This window comes from Ranitomeya imitator, chromosome 2 (genome assembly GCF_032444005.1).
Source record: "Ranitomeya imitator isolate aRanImi1 chromosome 2, aRanImi1.pri, whole genome shotgun sequence".
Taxonomy (NCBI): domain Eukaryota; kingdom Metazoa; phylum Chordata; class Amphibia; order Anura; family Dendrobatidae; genus Ranitomeya; species Ranitomeya imitator.
The window spans coordinates 136,028,606-136,051,100 of record NC_091283.1 but is presented as its reverse complement, the minus strand read 5'-3'; the positions used below and the strand labels follow the sequence as shown (position 1 = coordinate 136,051,100).

The 22,495-nt window shown below is 45.9% G+C and overlaps 1 protein-coding gene across 3 annotated transcripts in view; it reads left to right on the top strand.

Annotated features, from left to right (window-relative positions):
• The window catches only part of KIF4A (kinesin family member 4A), a 54,730-nt gene that overhangs the window by 8,946 nt on the left and 23,289 nt on the right, over nt 1-22,495 (top strand). For all 3 annotated transcript variants that reach the window (XM_069747314.1, XM_069747312.1, XM_069747315.1), the window contains exons 4-17: nt 112-302; nt 1,292-1,384; nt 1,462-1,628; nt 1,732-1,826; nt 4,627-4,746; nt 9,734-9,909; nt 9,996-10,057; nt 10,726-10,858; nt 13,251-13,309; nt 13,391-13,496; nt 14,720-14,794; nt 19,795-19,974; nt 20,314-20,417; nt 22,005-22,149. In XM_069747314.1, coding sequence (XP_069603415.1) covers nt 112-302; nt 1,292-1,384; nt 1,462-1,628; nt 1,732-1,826; nt 4,627-4,746; nt 9,734-9,909; nt 9,996-10,057; nt 10,726-10,858; nt 13,251-13,309; nt 13,391-13,496; nt 14,720-14,794; nt 19,795-19,974; nt 20,314-20,417; nt 22,005-22,149 — 1,706 coding nt within the window. The remainder of the gene's footprint in view (nt 1-111; nt 303-1,291; nt 1,385-1,461; nt 1,629-1,731; nt 1,827-4,626; nt 4,747-9,733; nt 9,910-9,995; nt 10,058-10,725; nt 10,859-13,250; nt 13,310-13,390; nt 13,497-14,719; nt 14,795-19,794; nt 19,975-20,313; nt 20,418-22,004; nt 22,150-22,495) is intronic.

Sequence of the window (22,495 nt, the reverse complement as noted above, 5' to 3'; positions counted from 1 at the left end):
CCACAATCTCCTTGTATCGGTGCGGTGACACGGGCTGTGTAGCAGGACGCCCCCCGTTACTGTCTCGTTAGTTATGAGATCTCTGTGTAATAAGTCGTTGGATCTCCTCAGGGTACAACGCTACAGTTCTTGCTTATGGACAGACTGGATCTGGAAAGACCTTCTCCATGGGAGGAGCGTACACCCATGACCAAGAGAATGAACCAACAGTGGGCGTCATCCCGAGAGTTGTGAAGGCCTTATTTCGGGAAATCGAGCAAAGGACAGACTGGGAATTTCTTCTTAAAGTTTCTTATTTGGAGGTAAATATTACAAGTCATCTTTCTTTTCCTGCTGCTGATATCTTCACACTTGTAACGTTATTATCACTGGTATACATGAAAGAGCTTTTCAGAAAAATTGTTTCCCCAGATGCAGTTTTGTTGTAAAAACAAACATCCTGCGTTTTACTCACCGCACCCAAGTGCTAATCTGCACCACTGCTCCTTTTGGCTGCAGTGCCGACAGCGCTGCAACCAACCACTGGTCCGATCAGCTTGTGCCATCTACACAGAGCTGCTGAGTTAAGTGATTGGCTGCAGCGCTGTAGGCATGACATCTGCACTGCAAGCAATAAGGCACCACTGAAGTGGCTGAGACTCGACACAGAACTTGTGGAAGGCGAGGAAAAACTCTGGTTGTAATTTTGCCACTATCTTCTTGTGCACACAACTTTCCTGAAATCTAAAAACTCTAAAAGAGTCTCTTCCTATTTAACAAAATGAGTCACCTCTATGTGATCGGTGGTGGTACCAGTCCTGGGCCTTCCAGACAATGAAGCGGGTGCAGCACTGATCCGACTGCCGCAGCAACCAGTGGAGGGGATGCAGCCCTCCACCAATGGTGGTCACTTCATTCTCTGATCATAAAGTGAGTGATGGCCTGTTCTACCAGTGTGGTGCCATTTAGATTACATGGGAACCAAGATCCCGATATCAGTTTCAATGAAAGTTCTAATTGTAGAATTAGGTGTCACTAGTTCTTTATGGGTTTTTTTTTTTCAAATTGTACCATTAAAATGAAAAAAGAAATCAGTCCTGTCCAGAATGCAATGCTACCGCCATATAACAGCCAAGAACAGTGCTGTAAAATATCGGCCAGGTCCTGGGCCCTTTTCTAATGATCTCACACTTGTCTGCACTGTATCCAGGCTAGATAATGCTATGCACACTAAGCACAAGCATCTGAGGTCTCGGTGCTCTAAGAATGCAGTAAAGGCTTATTGTATTGTCGTTTTTTTTTCTTCTTTAAGATTTATAATGAGGAAATTCTTGACTTACTATATTCTCCTCGGGACAAAGCGTCTCCAATTAGCATCCGTGAAGACCCCAAGGAAGGCATAAAGGTGAGTCTTGGCCCCTCGGGATCACGTCGGAGCTGCGGTCTGATCGCATAGAGCTAAGTGTTCTTATCCCCCTGCAGATCTGCGGCTTGACGGAGCGAGATGTGAAGACCGCCGTGGATACCATCAGCTGCCTGGAGCAGGGGAACAGCTCCCGCACCGTGGCTTCCACAGCCATGAACTCCCAGTCCTCTCGCTCACACGCCATCTTCACAATCGCCATAGAGCAGAGACGAGGAGGAGAGAAGTACGGGAATGGCCTCGGCTCGCATGCTCGGGGGTCCTGTTGACAAATTCCCTTTTTTTTATACATATGATACTATAGCGATAATCCACTTTAATATTTATAGAAATGGTGGCTTTCGCTCCAAACTCCACCTCGTCGATCTTGCTGGGTCAGAAAGGCAAAAGAAGACCAAAGCTGAAGGTGATCGGCTGAAGGAAGGTAAACATATGTATTTTTATCAAAAATACATTTTTTATAGTACTGTATTTAGTAACCTTTTAGATTGTTTAATTTTCATTTTACAGTTCAAAAGTTGACATGAAGAGGATTTACTATGTAGTGCAGGTGGGAGGGGCTAGAGGCAGCTCCTCCCTACCGTATAGCAGCGTGGTGTCAGTAGTAACTGCCATCTCCTATGTAGTGCAGGTGGGAGGGGCTAGAGGCAGCTCCTCCCTCCCGTATAGCAGCGTGGTGTCAGTAGTAACTGCCATCTCCTATGTAGTGCAGGTGGGAGGGGCTAGAGGCAGCTCCTCCCTCCCGTATAGCAGCGTGGTGTCAGTAGTAACTGCCATCTCCTATGTAGTGCAGGTGGGAGGGGCTAGAGGCAGCTCCTCCCTCCCGTATAGCAGCGTGGTGTCAGTAGTAACTGCCATCTCCTATGTAGTGCAGGTGGGAGGGGCTAGAGGCAGCTCCTCCCTCCCGTATAGCAGCGTGGTGTCAGTAGTAACTGCCATCTCCTATGTGGTGCGGGTGGGAGGGGCTAGAGGCAGCTCCTCCCTCCCGTATAGCAGTGTGGTGTCAGTAGTAACTGCCATCTCCTATGTAGTGCAGGTGGGAGGGGCTAGAGGCAGCTCCTCCCGTATAGCAGCGTGGTGTCAGCAGTAACTGCCATCTCCTATGTAGTGCAGGTGGGAGGGGCTAGAGGCAGCTCCTCCCTCCCGTATAGCAGCGTGGTGTCAGTAGTAACTGCCATCTCCTATGTGGTGCGTGTGGGAGGGGCTTGAGGCAGCTCCTCCCTCCCGTATAGCAGCGTGGTGTCAGTAGTAACTGCCATCTCCTATGTAGTGCAGGTGGGAGGGGCTAGAGGCAGCTCCTCCCTCCCGTATAGCAGCGTGGTGTCAGTAGTAACTGCCATCTCCTATGTGGTGCGTGTGGGAGGGGCTTGAGGCAGCTCCTCCCTCCCGTATAGCAGCGTGGTGTCAGTAGTAACTGCCATCTCCTATGTAGTGCAGGTGGGAGGGGCTAGAGGCAGCTCCTCCCTCCCGTATAGCAGCGTGGTGTCAGCAGTAACTGCCATCTCCTATGTAGTGCAGGTGGGAGGGGCTAGAGGCAGCTCCTCCCTCCCGTATAGCAGCGTGGTGTCAGCAGTAACTGCCATCTCCTATGTAGTGCAGGTGGGAGGGGCTAGAGGCAGCTCCTCCCGTATAGCAGCGTGGTGTCAGTAGTAACTGCCATCTCCTATGTGGTGCGTGTGGGAGGGGCTTGAGGCAGCTCCTCCCTCCCGTATAGCAGCGTGGTGTCAGTAGTAACTGCCATCTCCTATGTAGTGCAGGTGGGAGGGGCTAGAGGCAGCTCCTCCCTCCCGTATAGCAGCGTGGTGTCAGTAGTAACTGCCATCTCCTATGTAGTGCAGGTGGGAGGGGCTAGAGGCAGCTCCTCCCTCCCGTATAGCAGCGTGGTGTCAGTAGTAACTGCCATCTCCTATGTAGTGCAGGTGGGAGGGGCTAGAGGCAGCTCCTCCCTCCCGTATAGCAGCGTGGTGTCAGTAGTAACTGCCATCTCCTATGTAGTGCAGGTGGGAGGGGCTAGAGGCAGCTCCTCCCTCCCGTATAGCAGCGTGGTGTCAGTAGTAACTGCCATCTCCTATGTAGTGCAGGTGGGAGGGGCTAGAGGCAGCTCCTCCCTCCCGTATAGCAGCGTGGTGTCAGTAGTAACTGCCATCTCCTATGTGGTGCGGGTGGGAGGGGCTAGAGGCAGCTCCTCCCTCCCGTATAGCAGTGTGGTGTCAGTAGTAACTGCCATCTCCTATGTAGTGCAGGTGGGAGGGGCTAGAGGCAGCTCCTCCCGTATAGCAGCGTGGTGTCAGCAGTAACTGCCATCTCCTATGTAGTGCAGGTGGGAGGGGCTAGAGGCAGCTCCTCCCTCCCGTATAGCAGCGTGGTGTCAGTAGTAACTGCCATCTCCTATGTGGTGCGTGTGGGAGGGGCTTGAGGCAGCTCCTCCCTCCCGTATAGCAGCGTGGTGTCAGTAGTAACTGCCATCTCCTATGTAGTGCAGGTGGGAGGGGCTAGAGGCAGCTCCTCCCTCCCGTATAGCAGCGTGGTGTCAGTAGTAACTGCCATCTCCTATGTGGTGCGTGTGGGAGGGGCTTGAGGCAGCTCCTCCCTCCCGTATAGCAGCGTGGTGTCAGTAGTAACTGCCATCTCCTATGTAGTGCAGGTGGGAGGGGCTAGAGGCAGCTCCTCCCTCCCGTATAGCAGCGTGGTGTCAGCAGTAACTGCCATCTCCTATGTAGTGCAGGTGGGAGGGGCTAGAGGCAGCTCCTCCCTCCCGTATAGCAGCGTGGTGTCAGCAGTAACTGCCATCTCCTATGTAGTGCAGGTGGGAGGGGCTAGAGGCAGCTCCTCCCGTATAGCAGCGTGGTGTCAGTAGTAACTGCCATCTCCTATGTGGTGCGTGTGGGAGGGGCTTGAGGCAGCTCCTCCCTCCCGTATAGCAGCGTGGTGTCAGTAGTAACTGCCATCTCCTATGTAGTGCAGGTGGGAGGGGCTAGAGGCAGCTCCTCCCTCCCGTATAGCAGCGTGGTGTCAGTAGTAACTGCCAACTATGTAGTGCGGGTGGGCGGGGCTAGAGGCAGCTCCTCCCTCCCGTATAGCAGCGTGGTGTCAGCAGTAACTGCCATCTCCTATGTGGTGCGGGTGGGAGGAGCTAAGTAAGTTAGTGACCCCTATGGAGTTTTCACACTTGGCTGTCGTGTGTGTACATTCTGTAATGTAACTTGTGGCTTCCTGGCCCGCAGGTATCAGCATTAACCGTGGCTTGTTGTGTCTGGGCAACGTTATCAGCGCCCTGGGAGATGACTCCAAGAAGGGGAGCTTTGTGCCCTACAGAGACTCCAAGCTAACGCGTCTTCTGCAAGGTAAGGCTGTGAAATTCTGCTGATTGCACACGGACAAAGCCTTAGTATATCCTCTGACTATTGCATTGTTGGGGTCCGGCTCTCTGGCCCCCGATATTTTCTGCAGTATGCCTGCGTTCTGCTCTGCCGCTATAAGCAATGGTGCAGCACTCCCCGCAACGCCATGGCTTCAGTTGATCGGCCAGGTCGGGCACTCATCATACTTATTTATTGTGAAAGGCCTATCCTATTGTTTGGAGAATAGGTGGAATATCACTCCACGATTCCCTTCCACTCCCATCGCAGTGCTGTCCAGTTCCGTCTGCGGTGACAAGGACATGTGAACACTGCAGCTAATCACTGATCAGTAGTGTCCAGATGTCATGTCTGCAGCCAGCTAAGGACTGTACAGAAGCAAAATGCGAAAATGCGAGCGTCACGGCATCAGTCACACTATCTGTACAGTACAGGAAAACTATCCCAACACTAGAATGATTGGTCAATCCTCAGACAACCCATTTACGTAAATAACAATGCTATAATCTTGGCTCTTATTGGTGCATATTAGAAAGCTGTTTAACCCCTTTCTGCCATTAGACGTACTATTCCGTCCATGTGGGGTGGGCTTTACTTCCCACGGACGGAATAGTACGTCATAGGCGATCGGCCGCGCTCACGGGGGGAGCGCGGCCGATCGCGGCCGGGTGTCAGCTGCTTATCGCAGCTGACATCCGGCACTATGTGCCAGGAGCGGTCACGGACCGCCCCCGGCACATTAATCCCCGGCACACCGCGATCAAACATGATCGCGATGTGCCGGCGGTGCAGGGAAGCATCGCGCAGGGAGGGGGCTCCCTGCGGGCTTCCCTGAGACCCCCGCAGCAACGCGATGTGTTCGCGTTGCTCCGGGGGTCTCCTACCTCCCTCCCTGCAGAAAGTCCCGGATCCAAGATGGCTGCGGATCCGGCTCCTGCAGGGAGGGAGGTGGCTTACCAAGTGCCTGCTCAGAGCAGGCACTTGGTAACGCTGCACTGCTCTCAGACAGATCGGTGATCTGTCAGAGTGCTGTGCAAACTGGCAGATCACCGATCTGTATTGTCTCCCCCCTGGGACAAAGTAAAAAAGTTAAAAAAATTTTTTACAAGTGTGTAAAAAAAAAAAAAAATCCTAAATAATGAAAGAAAAAAAAAAAATATTATTCCCATAAATACATTTCTTTATCTAAATAAAAAAACAAAACAATAAAAGTACACATATTTAGTATCGCCACGTCCCTAACGACCCGACCTATAAAACTGTCCCACTAGTTAACCCCTTCAGTAAACACCGTAAGAAAAAAAAAAAAAAGACGAGGCAAAAAACAACGCTTTATTATCATACCGCCGAACAAAAAGTGGAATAACACGCGATGAAAAAGATAAATAACCATGGTACCGCTGAAAGCGTCATCTTGTCCCGCAAAAAACGAGCCGCCATACAGCAACATCAGCAAAAAAATAAAAAAGTTATAGTCCTCAGAATAAAGCGATGCAAAAATAATTATTTTTTTCTATAAAATAGTTATCGTATAAAAGCGCCAAAACATTAAAAAAATGATATAAATGAGGTGTCGCTGTAATCGTACTGACCCGAAGAATAAAACTGCTTTATCAATTTTACCAAACGCGGAACGGTATAAACGCCTCCCCCAAAAGAAATTCATGAATAGCTGGTTTTTGGTAATTCTGCCTCACAAAAATCGGAATAAAAAGCGATCAAAAAATGTCACGTGCCCGAAAATGTTACCAATAAAAACGTCAACTCGTCCCGCAAAAAACAAGACCTCACATGATTCTGTGGACCAAACTATGGAAAAATTATAGCTCTCAAAATGTGGTAACGCAAAAAATATTTTTTGCAATAAAAAGCGTCTTTCAGTGTGTGACGGCTGCCAATCATAAAAATCCGCTAAAAAACCCGCTATAAAAGTAAATCAAACCCCCCTTCATCACCCCCGTAGTTAGGGAAAAATAAAAAAAATGTATTTATTTCCATTTTCCCATTAGGGCTAGGGTTAGGGCTAGGGTTAGGGTTAAGGCTAGGGTTAAGACTAGGGTTAGGGTTAAGGCTAGGGTTAGGGTTAAGGCTAGGGTTAGGGTTAAGGCTAGGGTTAGGGTTAAGGCTACAGTTAGGGTTAAGGCTACAGTTAGGGTTAAGGCTACAGTTAGGGTTAAGGCTACAGTTAGGGTTAAGGCTACAGTTAGGGTTAAGGCTACAGTTAGGGTTAAGGCTACAGTTAGGGTTAAGGCTACAGTTAGGGTTAAGGCTACAGTTAGGGTTAAGGCTACAGTTAGGGTTAAGGCTACAGTTAGGGTTAAGGCTACAGTTAGGGTTAAGGCTACAGTTAGGGTTAAGGCTACAGTTAGGGTTAAGGCTACAGTTAGGGTTAAGGCTACAGTTAGGGTTAAGGCTACAGTTAGGGCTGGGGCTAAAGTTAGGGTTAGAGTTTGGATTACATTTGCGGTTGGGAATAGGGTTGGGATTAGGGTTAGGGGTGTGTCTGGGTTAGAGGTGTGGTTAGGGTTACCGTTGGGATTAGGGTTAGGGGTGTATTTGGATTAGGGTTTCAGTTATAATTTGGGGGTTTCCACTGTTTAGACACATCAGGGGCTCTCCAAACGCGACATGGCGTCCGATCTCAATTCCAGCCAATTCTGCGTTGAAAAAGTAAAACAGTGCTCCTTCCCTTCCGAGCTCTCCCGTGTGTCCTAACAGGAGTTTACCCCAACATATGGGGTATCAGCGTACTCAGGACAAATTGGACAACAACTTTTGGGGTCCAATTTCTCCTGTTACCCTTGGGAAAATACAAAACTGGGGGCTAAAAAATAATTTTTGTGGGAAAAAAAAAGATTTTTTATTTTCACGGCTCGGCGTTATAAACTGTAGTGAAACACTTGGGGGCTCAAAGTTCTCACAACACATCTAGATAAGTTCGTGGGGGGGTCTAGTTTCCAATATGGGGTCACTTGTGGGGGGTTTCTACTGTTTAGGTACATTAGGGGCTCTGCAAACGCAATGTGACGCTTGCAGACCATTCCATCTAAGTCTGCATTCCAAATGGCGCTCCTTCCCTTCCGAGCCCTCCCATGCGCCCAAACGGTGGATCCCCCCCACATATGGGGCATCAGCGCACTCAGGACAAATTGGACAACAACTTTTGGGGTCCAATTTCTCCTGTTACCCTCGAGAAAATACAAAACTGGGGGCTAAAAAATAATTTTGGGGGGAATTTTTTTTTTTTTCACGGCTCTGCGTTAGAAACTGTAGTGAAACACTTGGGGGCTCAAAGTTCTCACAACACATCTAGATAAGTTCCTTGGGGGGTCTAGTTTCCAATATGGGGTCACTTGTGGGGGGTTTCTACTGTTTAGGTACATTAGGGGCTCTGCAAACGCAATGTGACACCTGCAGACCATTCCATCTAAGTCTGTATTCCAAATGGCGCTCCTTCCCTTCCGAGCCCTCCCATGCGCCCAAACGGTGGTTCCCCCCCACATATGGGGTATCAGCGCAGTCAGGACAAATTGCACAACAACTTTTGGGGTCCAATTTCTCCTGTTACCCTTGGGAAAATACAAAACTGGGGACTAAAAAATAATTTTTGTGGGAAAAAATTTTTGTTTTATTTTTACGGCTCTGCATTATAAACTTCTGTGAAGCTTTTGGTGGGTCAAAGTGCTCACCACACATCTAGATAAGTTCCTTAGGGGGTCTACTTTCCAAAATGGTGTCACTTGTGGGGGGTTTCAATGTTTAGGCACATCAGTGGCTCTCCAAACGCCACATGGCGTCCCATCTCAATTCCTGTCAATTTTGCATTGAAAAGTCAAACGGCGCTCCTTCCCTTCCGAGCTCTCCCATGCGCCCAAACAGTGGTTTAACCCCACATATGGGGTATCAGCGTATTCAGGACAAATTGTACAACAACTTTTTGGTTCCAATTTCTTCTCTTACCATTGGGAAAATAAAAAATTGGGGGCGAAAAGATAATTTTTGTGAAAAAAAAATGATTTTTTATTTTTACGGTTCTGCATTATAAACTTCTGTGAAGCACTTGGTGGGTCAAAGTGCTCACCACACCTCTAGATAAGTTCCTTAGGGGGTCTACTTTCCAAAATGGTGTCACTTGTGGGGGGTTTCAATGTTTAGGCACATCAGGGGCTCTCCAAACGCAACATGGCGTCCCATCTCAATTCTAGTCAATTTTGCATTAAAAAGTCAAATGGCGCTCCTTCGCTTCCAAGATCTGTCTTGCGCCCAAACAGTGGTTTACCTCCACTTATGGGGTATTGGCGTACTCAGGACAAATTTTTGTGAAAAAAAGTTAAATGTTCATTTTTATTTAAACATTCCAAAAATTCATGTGAAACACCTGAAGGGTTAATAAACTTCCTGAATGTGGTTTTGAGAACCTTGAGGGGTGCAGTTTTTAGAATGGTGTCACACTTGGGTATTTTCTATCATATAGACCCCTCAAAATGACTTCAAATGAGATGTGGTCCCTAAAATAAAATGGTGTTGTAAAAATGAGAAATTGCTGGTCAACTTTTAACCCTTATAACTCCCTAACAAAAAAAAAATTTTGGTTCCAAAATTGTGCTGATGTAAAGTAGACATGTGGGAAATGTTACTTATTAAGTATTTTGTGTGACATATCTCTGTGATTTAATTGCATAAAAATTCAAAGTTGGAAAATTGCGAAATTTTCGCCATATTTCCGTTTTTTTCACAAATAAACGCAGGTAATATCAAAGAAATTTTACCACTATCATGAAGTACAATATGTAACGAGAAAACAATGTCAGAATCACCGGGATCCGTTGAAGCGTTCCAGAGTTATAACCTCATAAAGGGACAGTGGTCAGAATTGTAAAAATTGGCCCGGTCCATAACATGCAAACCACCCTTGGGGGTAAAGGGGTTAATTTTGGAAGAAATTACATATTTTATGCATATTTTTGTACAGATTCCCTCGGTGGTAACAGTCACACGCTCATGATCGCATGTGTCAGCCCTGCTGACTCGAACATGGAGGAGACCCTTAATACTCTCAGATATGCAGATAGAGCCCGGAAAATCAAGAATAAACCTATAGTGAACACTGACCCTCAGGCGGCAGAGCTTCAGAAGCTTAGACAGCAGGTACTGGTATCTTCCAGAGTCTGAAGCATGAAGCAACCATCTCCTCTGTATTGTCAGGATCTCACAATGTGACTATATTTCCACAGGTGCAAGATCTGCAGGTTTTGTTGCTACAAGCCCATGGAGGGACTCTACCTGTCCTGATCAAGTAAGATAATAAAATTAGTAGGTTAGTGTTGGTACAAACTGGTTTAAAAGGGGTTGTCAGGATATGCCATATACTTCTTCTACTTTGCTGCACCAAGTTTCCGACTAGAGCCCCGGCAGCAGTAATGGGAGAGGTGGCCTCTTGACACGCCGCCATGCGAGTTCCACCTACACCCACGCTCACTTGCTCATCGGTCTTCAGAACTCCCACTAGTGGTGAATTGAGAGAGATGCACTTGATAGCCACCAGCGCCGTTGCGGCTCATCAACCATCCGGAGGAGGTGGCCTGTTCCGTCTCTAGAACGGATTATCATTTTACGGCCACAATGATGAGATAAGTGGTTGAGGAAAGGGTCGAGCTGTGTAATGCCGGGTCTGTCATTCTGATAGCCGTAGGAAGAGGCATGGAACGGCTCACTCTGCAGTTTCTGTATGTGCAGCTGCCTGTTGCTGGGCAAGGGACTCCGGTCTGGAAATATGTGCAAGTCCTGCAGCTATGCTTTAGATATTGATGAATTACCCCTTCTAATTCCACACTAATCAAGGGGTGCTCAGTTAGTGGGGCAGAAACTGCACTTTCTGACTCCTCCATGTGCCTAGAGAGCTCACTGAGTGACTGGACTCCCTGTCGTGACCTGCCACTTATTTTATTTCCCTTTTATTCTCAGCATGGAACCATCTGAAAATCTGCAGTCTCTTCTGGTGAAGACGAAGACCTTGGAGGAAGAGAATGGTAAACTCAGTCGAGAGCTGAGTGAGGCTGCAGAACAAACGGCTCAGATCCTGGAGAGAATTATCCTGGTAAGCTGCTCCCTGAATGGCCCTCGGGGTGTTATGTAGAAAGTCATTTTGATCAATTAGAGAAAATCTCATGGAAATATTCAACTAGCCAATTTGGTGCAATTATTCTCCACATATAGATACAGCCGTCACATCCAAAAAAGATGGAATGGATTTTCCCCTGCAACAAATCTGCCATGTGTGAGCAAACCCTTGCAAGGCATTGTAGATGGCCATTAGTCAGGAGTTGCAGAATAAAACTAGGAGCAAAAAGAGAGCGCAATAGGGTTTTTTCCAAGGGAGATAAAGTTGTTTAGGTTAGACTAATGGCTGCTGGTATCTCGTATAATAAATCGATATCCAGACAAAGTACATGTGGTTTTTCTTTAGTCAACGCGTTTCGAAGTATCACGGACTTCATCAGGACAAGAAAAGCTTTAGCCATTATTTATTGCTCTACTTGGCCATGTATTCTCCATGTTTTATTGTACATTGTTATCCTTTCCTTATGCATTGAGATCTTACCCTTTTTGTTCCCTTCCTACCATCTTGACTCTGTGAATATTGTTTCACTAAATCATTTGTATTCCCCTGTATACTGCGATCTACCGTCCCCACAACCCTAACTTCTCCAGCACTATTGGGGTTCTGCCCAGCCTAGGCAGATTCCCCCTACCCATTTTCCCCAAACCCTTATTTCTAAGACGCGGTTAATGTTCTGAATATCAAAGTTGGCCAGCGATTTGATAGATCCATATAATATATGTATAATTGCAGGGGCTCTTCCTCCCCCACTCCCAATGATGCCCATAGTTTAAACCCCCAGCGACGATACATTTATCACCTATCCTATGGGACCTAAGGTAAGAATACACAGTGGCTGCCACTTGTGGCTGAAAGATTGCCATTAACTCTGGCTAACAGCTTGTCAGTCGGCCGCCCAACTGAGGTGAACACTGTGATCTTACCTGCAAAACAACAAGACCAATAATATTAATGACCAGGAAGTTTGGCAAGAAAGATCAGTCAGCAATTTATAGGGATTGTCCCCGTCCTGAAAATCCTGGTCCCAGTTTAAATAAAAAATAAAAAAATGTTCTCTTGGTGCTTGATATTGGCGTCACGTCGCCAGCCAACCAGCAGCTCAGAGTATGGTGTCCAATCTACGTGAGTAAAGCCGCTGAGCTCACAGATGACTGTTGACCTGACTTCCGCACTGCAGCCAATCACTGACAACAAGAGCAGCGGTGGAGAGTCAGTGCTCTACCTAGGAAAAGTGAATAATGTTTTTATCTACTAGATAATTGTCTAAGGGTCACGTCTGTCTGTCTGTCGCAATCAGCGACGGGCACAGTCCGGCCGCGAAATGGCCGCTCCCTACTCCCCTGCACTCAGTGCCCCCTCTATACTCCATCATACTGCAGCATCAATAGTAAAAAGATCTAATGTTAAAAATAATAAAAAAATAATAAAAATCGTGCTATTCTCGCCTTCTGGCGCCTTTCCCGTTCCTCGCGATGCTCCGGTCCATGCATTGCGGTCTCGCGCGATGAAGACATAGCGCTCTCACGAGACCGCAATGCATTCTTGGGACCGGAGCGTCGCGAGGAGCATTGCTAAACGCCTCGCCTGGATCCGGGGGCCGCCTGAGGGTGAGTATATAACAATTTTTTTTATTTTAATATTTTTAATGGGGATATGGTGCCCACACTGCTATATAGTACTTGGGCTGTTATATACTGTGTGGCTGTGCTATATAATACGTGGGCTGCGTTATGTACTGCGTGGGCAGCGTTATGTACTGCGTGGGCAGCGTTATGTACTGCGTGGGCAGCGTTATGTACTGCGTGGGCAGCGTTATGTACTGCGTGGGCAGCGTTATGTACTGCGTGGGCAGCGTTATGTACTGCGTGGGCAGCGTTATGTACTGCGTGGGCAGCGTTATGTACTGCGTGGGCAGCGTTATGTACTGCGCGGGCAGCGTTATGTACTGCGTGGGCAGCGTTATGTGTACACACACACACACACACACACACACACACACACACACACACACACACACACACACACTATACGAGAGAGCTGCAATATTCTGAAAGGGGAGAAGCCCTCCAGCCATTAATGATCTCCGCCTTCTGCATAGATGTCAGACTGAGGCCCATGGCCCAATTTTGGCCCGCAATGTAGTGGTGTTCATGGGACAACGCTATTTGAATGGCGTGTGAACATTGTGTTTCTGTAAAACCTATCCCATACATGTGTTTTGGACATCCCATTCACCCCATTCAGGATCTTGTTAGCACAGCGACACCATTCTGATGTATCAAACTGTTTTTTATTTCCAAGAGTTCCCGCAGAAAGCTTCTCACATGTGAATGTATTGTTTTTTTTGTTTTTTTTTTGCCACTTTTAGACAGAACAGGAGAACGACAAGCTTAACACAAAAATGGAGGAACTTAAGCAGCACGCAGCGTGAGTCTTCTGGTCCGCCTTGTACTTTCGATAGAGAATCTGTTCATCTTCCTGTTAGATAACTGAGTTCTTCCCGTGCAGCTGTAAGGTGGACCTGCAGAAGATGGTCGAGACGTTAGAAGACCAAGAACTGAAGGAGAATGTAGAGATTATTCGTAATTTGCAGCAGGTCATCGTCCACCTTCAGGTAAGATCCCGCGGGTGTAGATGACGTCTAGGCCATAATAAATGGCGTTACAAAGTATATGGTGCGCTTGACATGGAAACAACCACTTTGGAAGTATCTTACCACCATCGTGCCGACACTAAATTCACATTACTCTTCAGTGATTTGGGGCAGACCCTTTAGTGCACTTGCAACATGTCTTTGTGTATGACACAAGTAAGTTGTAATATGTGATGTCACGCTTACAGCACTTACAGAGGGGATATTGGCATTTGGGGCACGTTTCTAAGTACTGGTGCTGTTGTGCCCTCTGGCTTTCTTTGGGTATTTTCTAGATTTTCATTTTTACTCTGTGACACACTTCATTTAAAGAAATAGAGAGCCCTTGTGAAAATTGCTGTCCCTATTCTGCGCAAACTGACAAATGTGACTAAAACGTCAATTAGTGGGTTCAATGCCCACTGGTTTGCATCATTCCCCTGCATCTCTCATTGGTGATTGATAGTGCTCAGTCCAGTAAAGCCAACACTATCAGTAGAGATTGCTCTGGCCATTGCTGGGAATAATCGGTGAGGGAGGTGGGGCATTCAAAACCAGTGGGCGGCGGGATGGTGCACTCTTGCCCCGTGGGTGGCGGGGTGGTGCACACTTGACCCGTGGGTGGCTGGGTGGTGCACTCGCTTTGCGGGCAGCGGGGTGGGGCACCCTTGCCCCGTGGGGGGCGGGGTTGTGCACCCTTGCCCCGTGGGTGGCGGGGTGGTGCACTCGCTTCGTGGGCGGCGGGGTGCACCCCAGGTTGTAGTGAGGACCTAAGTTACCATTTTTCATTAAACTTCAGTTTATACAGAACAGAGGCAGCAAATCAAACACTAAATGTTTTTAAATGCATTATTGGGGTTATATCTCTTGCATGGCTAAATATATTAGTATACACTGTCTGGCTGATACACTCCCTTTAAACGTCATCCAGATTGTCCCATGTCTTTCCTTGTGTTCATTGTTTTAAGCCCAGGAAAGGATATTTTGGGCTCCTATTATAATTGTGCCCATTGTTGTACAAATGTTTGTTCCATCTGATGGATTATTTAATCTTGCTCCTCCTTACTGGAACACATTTTGTTTGCACACATGAGAGCCTTGTTTTTTTTCCCCTTCTCTGTGCTCTGAATTGTTCAGAGAGCGCTCCTGTGGAGCAGCGTGTCCTGACTGATTCTTGTCTGTCTGCAATGCTTCCTTTTTACCAGGATGAAAGTTCAGGAATTGCTGCGTCTATTGAAGCCATGGTGGATGAAGTCGCACACTCTCCTGCTTGTGAAGAGGTACAACGTGGATGGAATTGGATTTTCTCTATACAACTTAAAAAGAGGAAAAAAAATATATGTGTGTATATGTGTGTGTGTGTATACGAGGGGCGATCCAAAAGTAATGATAATCAATACTAAACACAATGAATATAGTCAAAAAAATTTTTTATTTTTCTACATAGTCTCCTAACAAGTCTATACATTTAGTCCATCTCTTTTCTAGACTTAGAATTCCCTTCGAAAAAAATTCTTGATCTTGACCCTCAAAAAAATCCTCAACAGCGGTTATCACGTCACTATTGTCGTCAAAATTCTTGCCCCGTAGGTGTTCCTTGAGCCGAGGAAAGAGAAAGAAGTCACTGGGGGCTAGATCTGGTGAATAGGGGGGGTGTTCCACCAGTTCAAAGCCCGCTTCTTGAATGGTAGCCATGGCAACAGCAGCTTTGTGAGCCGGCGCGTTATCTTGGTGAAACAACACTCCAGCCCGCAGTTTGCCGCGCCTTTTCTCCTTGATGGCCTCCCGCAATCTTCTTATTTGTTCTGCGTAGTAGGAGCCTGTAATAGTGGCTCCCTTCTCCAAATAGTCCACCATAGTAATTCCTCCAGCGTCCCAAAAACGGACACCATAACCTTCCCTGCTGAGCTTGACACTTTGAATTTCTTCAGCGTCGATTTGACGGCTCGTTTCCATCTCATCGATTGATATTTAGTTTCGGGTTCAAAGTGGTGGATCCAGGTCTCGTCCATGGTCAAAAAACGTGACAAAAAATTTTCCTTGTCTGCTTGGAACTTTTCGAGATTTGCTATTGAAATGTCAACTCGTTTCTTCGTCGGTTAACATTTTTGGCACCCAACGCGTGGAGACCTTTCTGTCTCATATGCAATTCTTTTGCAAGGATTCTTTGAATACTGCCATATGAGATCCCTGGGACCTCAGCTACATGCCTGATAGTCACTCTTCGATCTGCCAATACAACTTCTTCAACTTTTTTCACATTTTCTTCATTGAGGGACGTGGATGGGCGTCCTTCACGATGTTCATCTTCCGTCGATGTTCTTCCCAGCTTAAATTCCTTGGCCCAGCGTGCAACTGTGGGATATGGAGGAGAAGAGTCCCCCAATGTTTCCACCAAGTCGCTGTGTATGTCTTTGGTAGTCATTTTTTTTCAAGCAGAGGTATTTGATGACAGCTCTGAGCTCGTTTTTTTTCCATTTTGATGTCCACTCCTCGGCAGTTCATATTCAAATGAATGTAGCTCCCGGGAATCGTGGTCTATTTAAGTGATTTTTTTTTTTTTCCTGGACTAGTGAGTACCTAAGAGAGAAGAAAACATTTTATTTTAATTTCTGTGGGCAATAGAAATAACCGATTATCATTACTTTTGGATCGCCCCTCGTATATGTGTGTATATATACAGTGCCTACAAGTAGTATTCAACCCCCTGCAGATTTAGCAGGTTTAATAAGATGCAAATAAGTTAGAGCCTTCGAACTTCAAACAAGAGCAGGATTTATTAACAGATGCATAAATCTTACAAACCAAAAAGTTTTGTTGCTCAGTTAAATTTTTATAAATTTTAAACATAAAAGTGTGGGTCAATTATTATTCAACCCCTAGGTTTAATATTTTGTGGAATAACCTTTGTTTGCAATTACAGCTAATAATCGTCTTTTATAAGACCTGATCAGGCCGGCACAGGTCTCTGGAGTTATCTTGGCCCACTCCTCCATGCAGATCTTCTCCAAGTTATCTAGGTTCTTTGGGTGTCTCATGTGGACTTTAATCTTGAGCTCCTTCCACAAGTTTTCAATTGGGTTAAGGTCAGGAGACTGACTAGGCCACTGCAACACCTTGATTTTTTTGCCTCTTGAACCAGGCCTTGGTTTTCTTGGCTGTGTGCTTTGGGTCGTTGTCTTGTTGGAAGATGAAATGACGACCCATCTTAAGATCCTTGATGGAGGAGCGGAGGTTCTTGGCCAAAATCTCCAGGTAGGCCGTGCTATCCATCTTCCCATGGATGCGGACCAGATGGCCAGGCCCCTTGGCTGAGAAACAGCCCCACAGCATGATGCTGCCACCACCATGCTTGACTGTAGGGATGGTATTCTTGGGGTCGTATGCAGTGCCATCCAGTCTCCAAACGTCACGTGTGTGGATGGCACCAAAGATCTCGATCTTGGTCTCATCAGACCAGAGAACCTTGAACCAGTCAGTCTCAGAGTCCTCCAAGAGATCATGAGCAAACTGTAGACGAGCCTTGACATGACGCTTTGAAAGTAAAGGTACCTTACGGGTTCGTCTGGAACGGAGACCATTGCGGTGGAGTACGTTACTTATGGTATTGACTGAAACCAATGTCCCCACTGCCATGAGATCTTCCCGGAGCTCCTTCCTTGTTGTTCTTGGGTTAGCCTTGACTCTTCGGACAAGCCTGGCCTCGGCACGGTAGGAAACTTTCAAAGGCTGTCCAGGCCGTGGAAGGCTAACAGTAGTTCCATAAGCCTTCCACTTCCGGATGATGCTCCCAACAGTGGAGACAGGTAGGCCCAACTCCTTGGAAAGGGTTTTGTACCCCTTGCCAGCCTTGTGACCCTCCACGATCTTGTCTCTGATTGCCTTGGAATGCTCCTTTGTCTTTCCTATGTTGACCATGTATGAGTGCTGTTCACAAGTTTGGGGAGGGTCTTAAATAGTCAGAAAAGGCTGGAAAAAGAGATAATTAATCCAAACATGTGAAGCTCATTGTTCTTTGTGCCTGAACTACTTCTTAATACTTTAGGGGAACCAAACAGAATTCTGGTGGGTTGAGGGGTTGAATAATAAATGACCCTCTGAAAAGACTTTTCACAATTTAAAAAAAAAATAAACAAAGAAAAAACATTCTTTTTTGCTGCAGTGCATTTCACACTTCCAGGCTGATCTACAGTCCAAATGTCACAATGCCAAGTTAATTCCAAATGTGTAAACCTGCAGGGGGTTGAATACTACTTGTAGGCACTGTGTATATATATGTATATATATATATATATATACATATATATATATATATATATATATATATATATATATATATATATATATATATATATATATATATATATATATAATTTACAAATTGTCCCTTTTTTCACACTTGTGTTTTATTATTTATTTTATCTTAAAGGATTTGTCCAGTACTTTATTTTTGTATATAGAGCTAAGAATTAACAGGCAAGTAGTTATTAACTACTGGAGATTCACTTCTTGTCAACAGGGCAGCTGGGCTGTTGATGGGGCGTCCCTGCAGACATGCTGATTGACAGCCGGCTCCCTGCAGTTAGGCAGCAGGGAGCTGGCTGTCAATCAGCATGACATCAACAGAGCTGCCCCATTGACAGATCAGACGAGAATACACTGCTCTCTCGACATGACTGCACCAAAAGCAGAAGAAACGCCAGCAGGGAGTGGTCCATGACTGAGCTGGCAGAGATTGTCCCCGTGCAGAACAAACGGGTAGTTAGCAACTACCTGACTGTAAGTTCTTAGCCCCCTACACAAATCTAATAAACGTTGGCTCCTTTTACATGGGCTACTTTCTGAATCTGGCTATTAGACAAAATTAAACTCCCAGTTCTAATTTTTAAGAAGGAACAAAAACTTTAGAGGAGTCAAGCACAGCAGCTTTCCATGTAATTCTGTATAAATACATGCACATCTTGGGAAATGTACACTTTAAGCATTACAAAAATCCTATAAAGGCATGTTCCCAAGGGTCTGCGCAGGAACCGGGGTCCTTGCTGGACTGTATTTTTGCACCTTATTGGATAACAATATTTCTATTTGAAGAACACCTTTGTCGGGTGTTTCAGTCCTATTGCTGTCACATGTGCTGCGGACCCACACAACTGCCATTCAGTAGGATGAATCCATGTGCATTCAATGTGCATTGGCTGCCTGTTCCCAGGCGCTGACAACCTGCTTGTGAAGGAGGCAGACAATATCTCATTAACTTGCATTGGATGCAGAGCCTTAGTGGACTTTTGAGGATATAGATGCAGAAATCCATGCATGTAAAGGAGTCGGCACTGCTGAGGTGCAGGTGGACTTCTTCAGGACTACAACTGGCACAGCTGGTAGCAACTAGTGATGAGAGAGCGTGCTCGGATATAGCGTTATCCGAGCACGCTCGTGTGTTATCAGCTTATCGTGGGGGGCGAGTAATATGTTTGAGTCTCCATGGCTGTCAGTCACAACACGTGCGAGGATTCCCTATAAGTCATGAATCACGGGGACTCGGAACATATTACTCAAGCCCCGGCGAAATTCTGCTGATACCCAAGCATGCTCAGATAACACTAAATCCGAGCATGCTCGCTCATCACAAGTGCAATGTTTCAGGTGTGATCTCTTCCTCCAGCTGTGCAAGAACCAGCATTAAATGTCATTCTCTCTGGGGTTGTGTGACATGAATAATAAATATTAATAAACTATACATGAAGAAGTTCTCCTGCAGTTTGGCATCTCCTGACCCTTTCTTATGGTAGTTGATCCCCCACAGTACCCATCAGCGCCTGTTGTGCAGTGCAGCTGTGATCAATGGGTTTACATCTGGCCACTGCCAGAACTTATACCAGTTGATCAGTAGGGGTGTCGGGTCATCAATATCAGATCGGTGGTCCGTAGTGAGGAGAGATCAGCCATATCCTGTGACCAGACAACCATTCAAGGTTAATGTATACCTTCTGGTGCATTTGGATTGCCACCCTAGAAGCCTGACCAACCTTGAGAGATCTGGGTATTCAGACCCAGGCAGTTTACTTATCTAAAGGGTATTAAGGGCATTTAAGACCCCTTTCCCTGGTGATCAGCTGATATGACGGAGCTGTGTCCACCTCCAAAGCTGTAAGTGAAATGTATGACACAGCAGTGATAAGTGGCGTCCTCCATAGCCAACAAACCCACACAATGTTATGTATATGGAAAAGCGATCACTTCATATTTATTTAGTGTTTTCTATTCGTTTTTACCTTTTCAGAAAATGGACAGCGGAGAGAAGCGTTCTTCGGAAGGCTTTACCACTCATCATGCCCTTAGACAAGCACAGCTTTCCAAGGAATTAATAGAATTAAATAAAGCCTTGGTCCTGAAGGAAGCCCTGGCAAAAAAGATGGTGCAGAATGACAGCCAGCTGGAACCTATGCAGGGGGAATACCTGGTAATCCTTTTCATTTATCACCTAGGTTTTATACAACAGAAAATGTTACAATCAAAGAAAAGCAAAAACTTGCAAAATGTAATATTTCTTACAATAGAACAAGTGCAGTTTCTAGGCTCGCCGGCCTTTTCTTTCCACTTTATGGGCATATTTTAGTAGATGCAGCACAAAAGTCCTAAAGTTTGAGTCCCATACATGGACACATCGCAGAACTGCACCCCCAAAAGATTGCCTTGTTTAAACGCTAGTGTGCCCACTGTCACATCTCATCATTCAGCTGTTTTTTTTTTTTTTTTCCTTGAATATTCTCTTTTTGTAATATATCACATTTGTGTGCAGAATAATATAAAGACCTTAGAGACAGAAGTGGGGGCTCTACAGAAGGAGAAGGAAGAGTTAATCCTGGCTCTTCATTCAGCCAAGAAAGATACTAATCAAGCAAAGTGAGTGATGTGCAAATGATTTCTCCAGATAATTAATCCTTATTTTGCAAATGTGGTTGTATTTTTGTATTTTCCAATATATGTGATTGCTGCATTATAGTTTAAAGTGTTATATCTAGAAAGCGCCCAATACAAAGCTTAAAGGGGAACCTGTCGGCTAAAAATCCTCCTTAACTGCGCGTTAACACTATATCAATATGTAAAGTGTCTGGTTTACTGGAGCTGCGGCTACAGGGAGAAAACTATTGTATTCTCCTTGCAGCTGCTGTCTTCCAGTCATCGGGGCTGAGCAGGGGCTGTAACAGTCACTTCTCTGTACACAGTGAGTGCACCATGATCGCTTGCCCTGCGCCTTGACAGACGGCGTGTGCAGAGCAGGCTGTCAATCAATGAGAAGGGAAGTGCTCGCTAGTTTATAGTCCACTCTGATTCATCCAGACTGACTATTTTTCTCGTCGGTCTTAATGAGGGGGCGTGGTGGAGTCAGACACTGATGATTCGTGTGCCGCGCCAGAAATCTTATGTCAGTCAGGGACTGGAGTGAGATTTCTGGCATAGGGAATGTGACAGCTGGCCGTGAATTAGATGAGCTGTGGAGTCACCCGCCACTCTACTCCACTTTGAAAAACTGGCGTGAAAGCTTTGAAAACTTTCAAAATTTTGGCGCTTCTCATAGTTTGAGCCAAAGTTTTGTTTGTTTTTTTTTGTCACTTTGCTTTTTTTGTAATAAAAGCTTTGCTTTATCGTGGCCTATAAGCTGTGCTTAATATCAAGCCAAAACAAACACCTTAGGAAAGTATTGCGAATAGCGGCTTCTCTGTTGGCTTCCCATAGCTGAGCAGTTTTGGTGATGGGCTGAGAGCAGCTTGACAGTTAGATATCTTCACTATGATCCAACCTACTCATTATTCAGCTGAAAGGACAAGCAAAGGGCTTCCATCATTGTCCCGCCATGGAAAGGGCCCAATGCAAGCTAAAAACCATGGCACAAGTTTTCAGCCAATCGTTTTCAGTTTGTCCTGGTTCATCATGTTCTGCACAATTAAGACTCCTCACTAGTTATGTTGGAGTCTTATTTTTTTCCTTCTCCCCCTTCCTCTTGCAGTTTTTACACTTCTCTTATGTCCCATTATTTCAGCTGTCTCCCAATTCTTTGTTTTTAGTGAAGTTACTGATCAGTTAGCTCTAGGTTAAAAAGTCACCTTTCATTTTTCTAAATTTTGTACATTTAAGTGGGAACCAAGAATTTTTAAAGTTTAAATATTTTTCTGCCCAATGATGACAGAAGTATTCTGTGAGTGATGCCTTTATTGGCTAACCAGAAAATAATATGTTTGCAAGCTTTCAGAGCACAGTGGCTCCTTCTTCAGGCGAGATTACTCGTAATGTGCCTGAAGAAGGAGCCACTGTGCTCTGAAAGCTTGCAAACATATTATTTTCTGGTTAGCCAATAAAGGCATCACTCCCAGAATACTTCTGTCATCATTGGGCAGAAAAATATTCACATCGATTTTTCTGGCTAACACGGTACCACAATGCAATTTGTTATTGTACATCATAAAGTTTAAATAAAAACTCTTTTTGCAGACTGAGTGAAAGAAGACGAAAAAGATTACAGGAACTAGAGGGTCAAATGGCCGATCTAAAGAAAAAACTGAATGAGCAATCTAGGCTCCTAAAGTTACGGGAGTCCACCGAGAAAACTGTTGGCAAACTGAACCAAGAGATTCACGTGAGTCTGGTGTCGCCATTCTTTCTATAGATCGCAACCCCGCCCCCCCCCCCCCCCCCCCCAGAGGATCTCCCCTATAACAAAAGGCTGATTCAGGTCTGACCATCTCAGGTGATGCCTTTGTCAGCATGACCACAAACATTTGCAGGATCTAGCTGACCCGTCTTCTCCTTGATCTGCCTATTTCCGTAAATACTTGATATCCCAGTGATTTTGGGACTTATTCCTCCAGAAATGTATGCACCGATTGACAATAGTGGGGGCAGATCCTTCCCTATACTGGCAGTGTCCGGTCGGTGCTGATAGTATTGGACTGTGTAGGAACACACCATACTGGCAAGGGAAA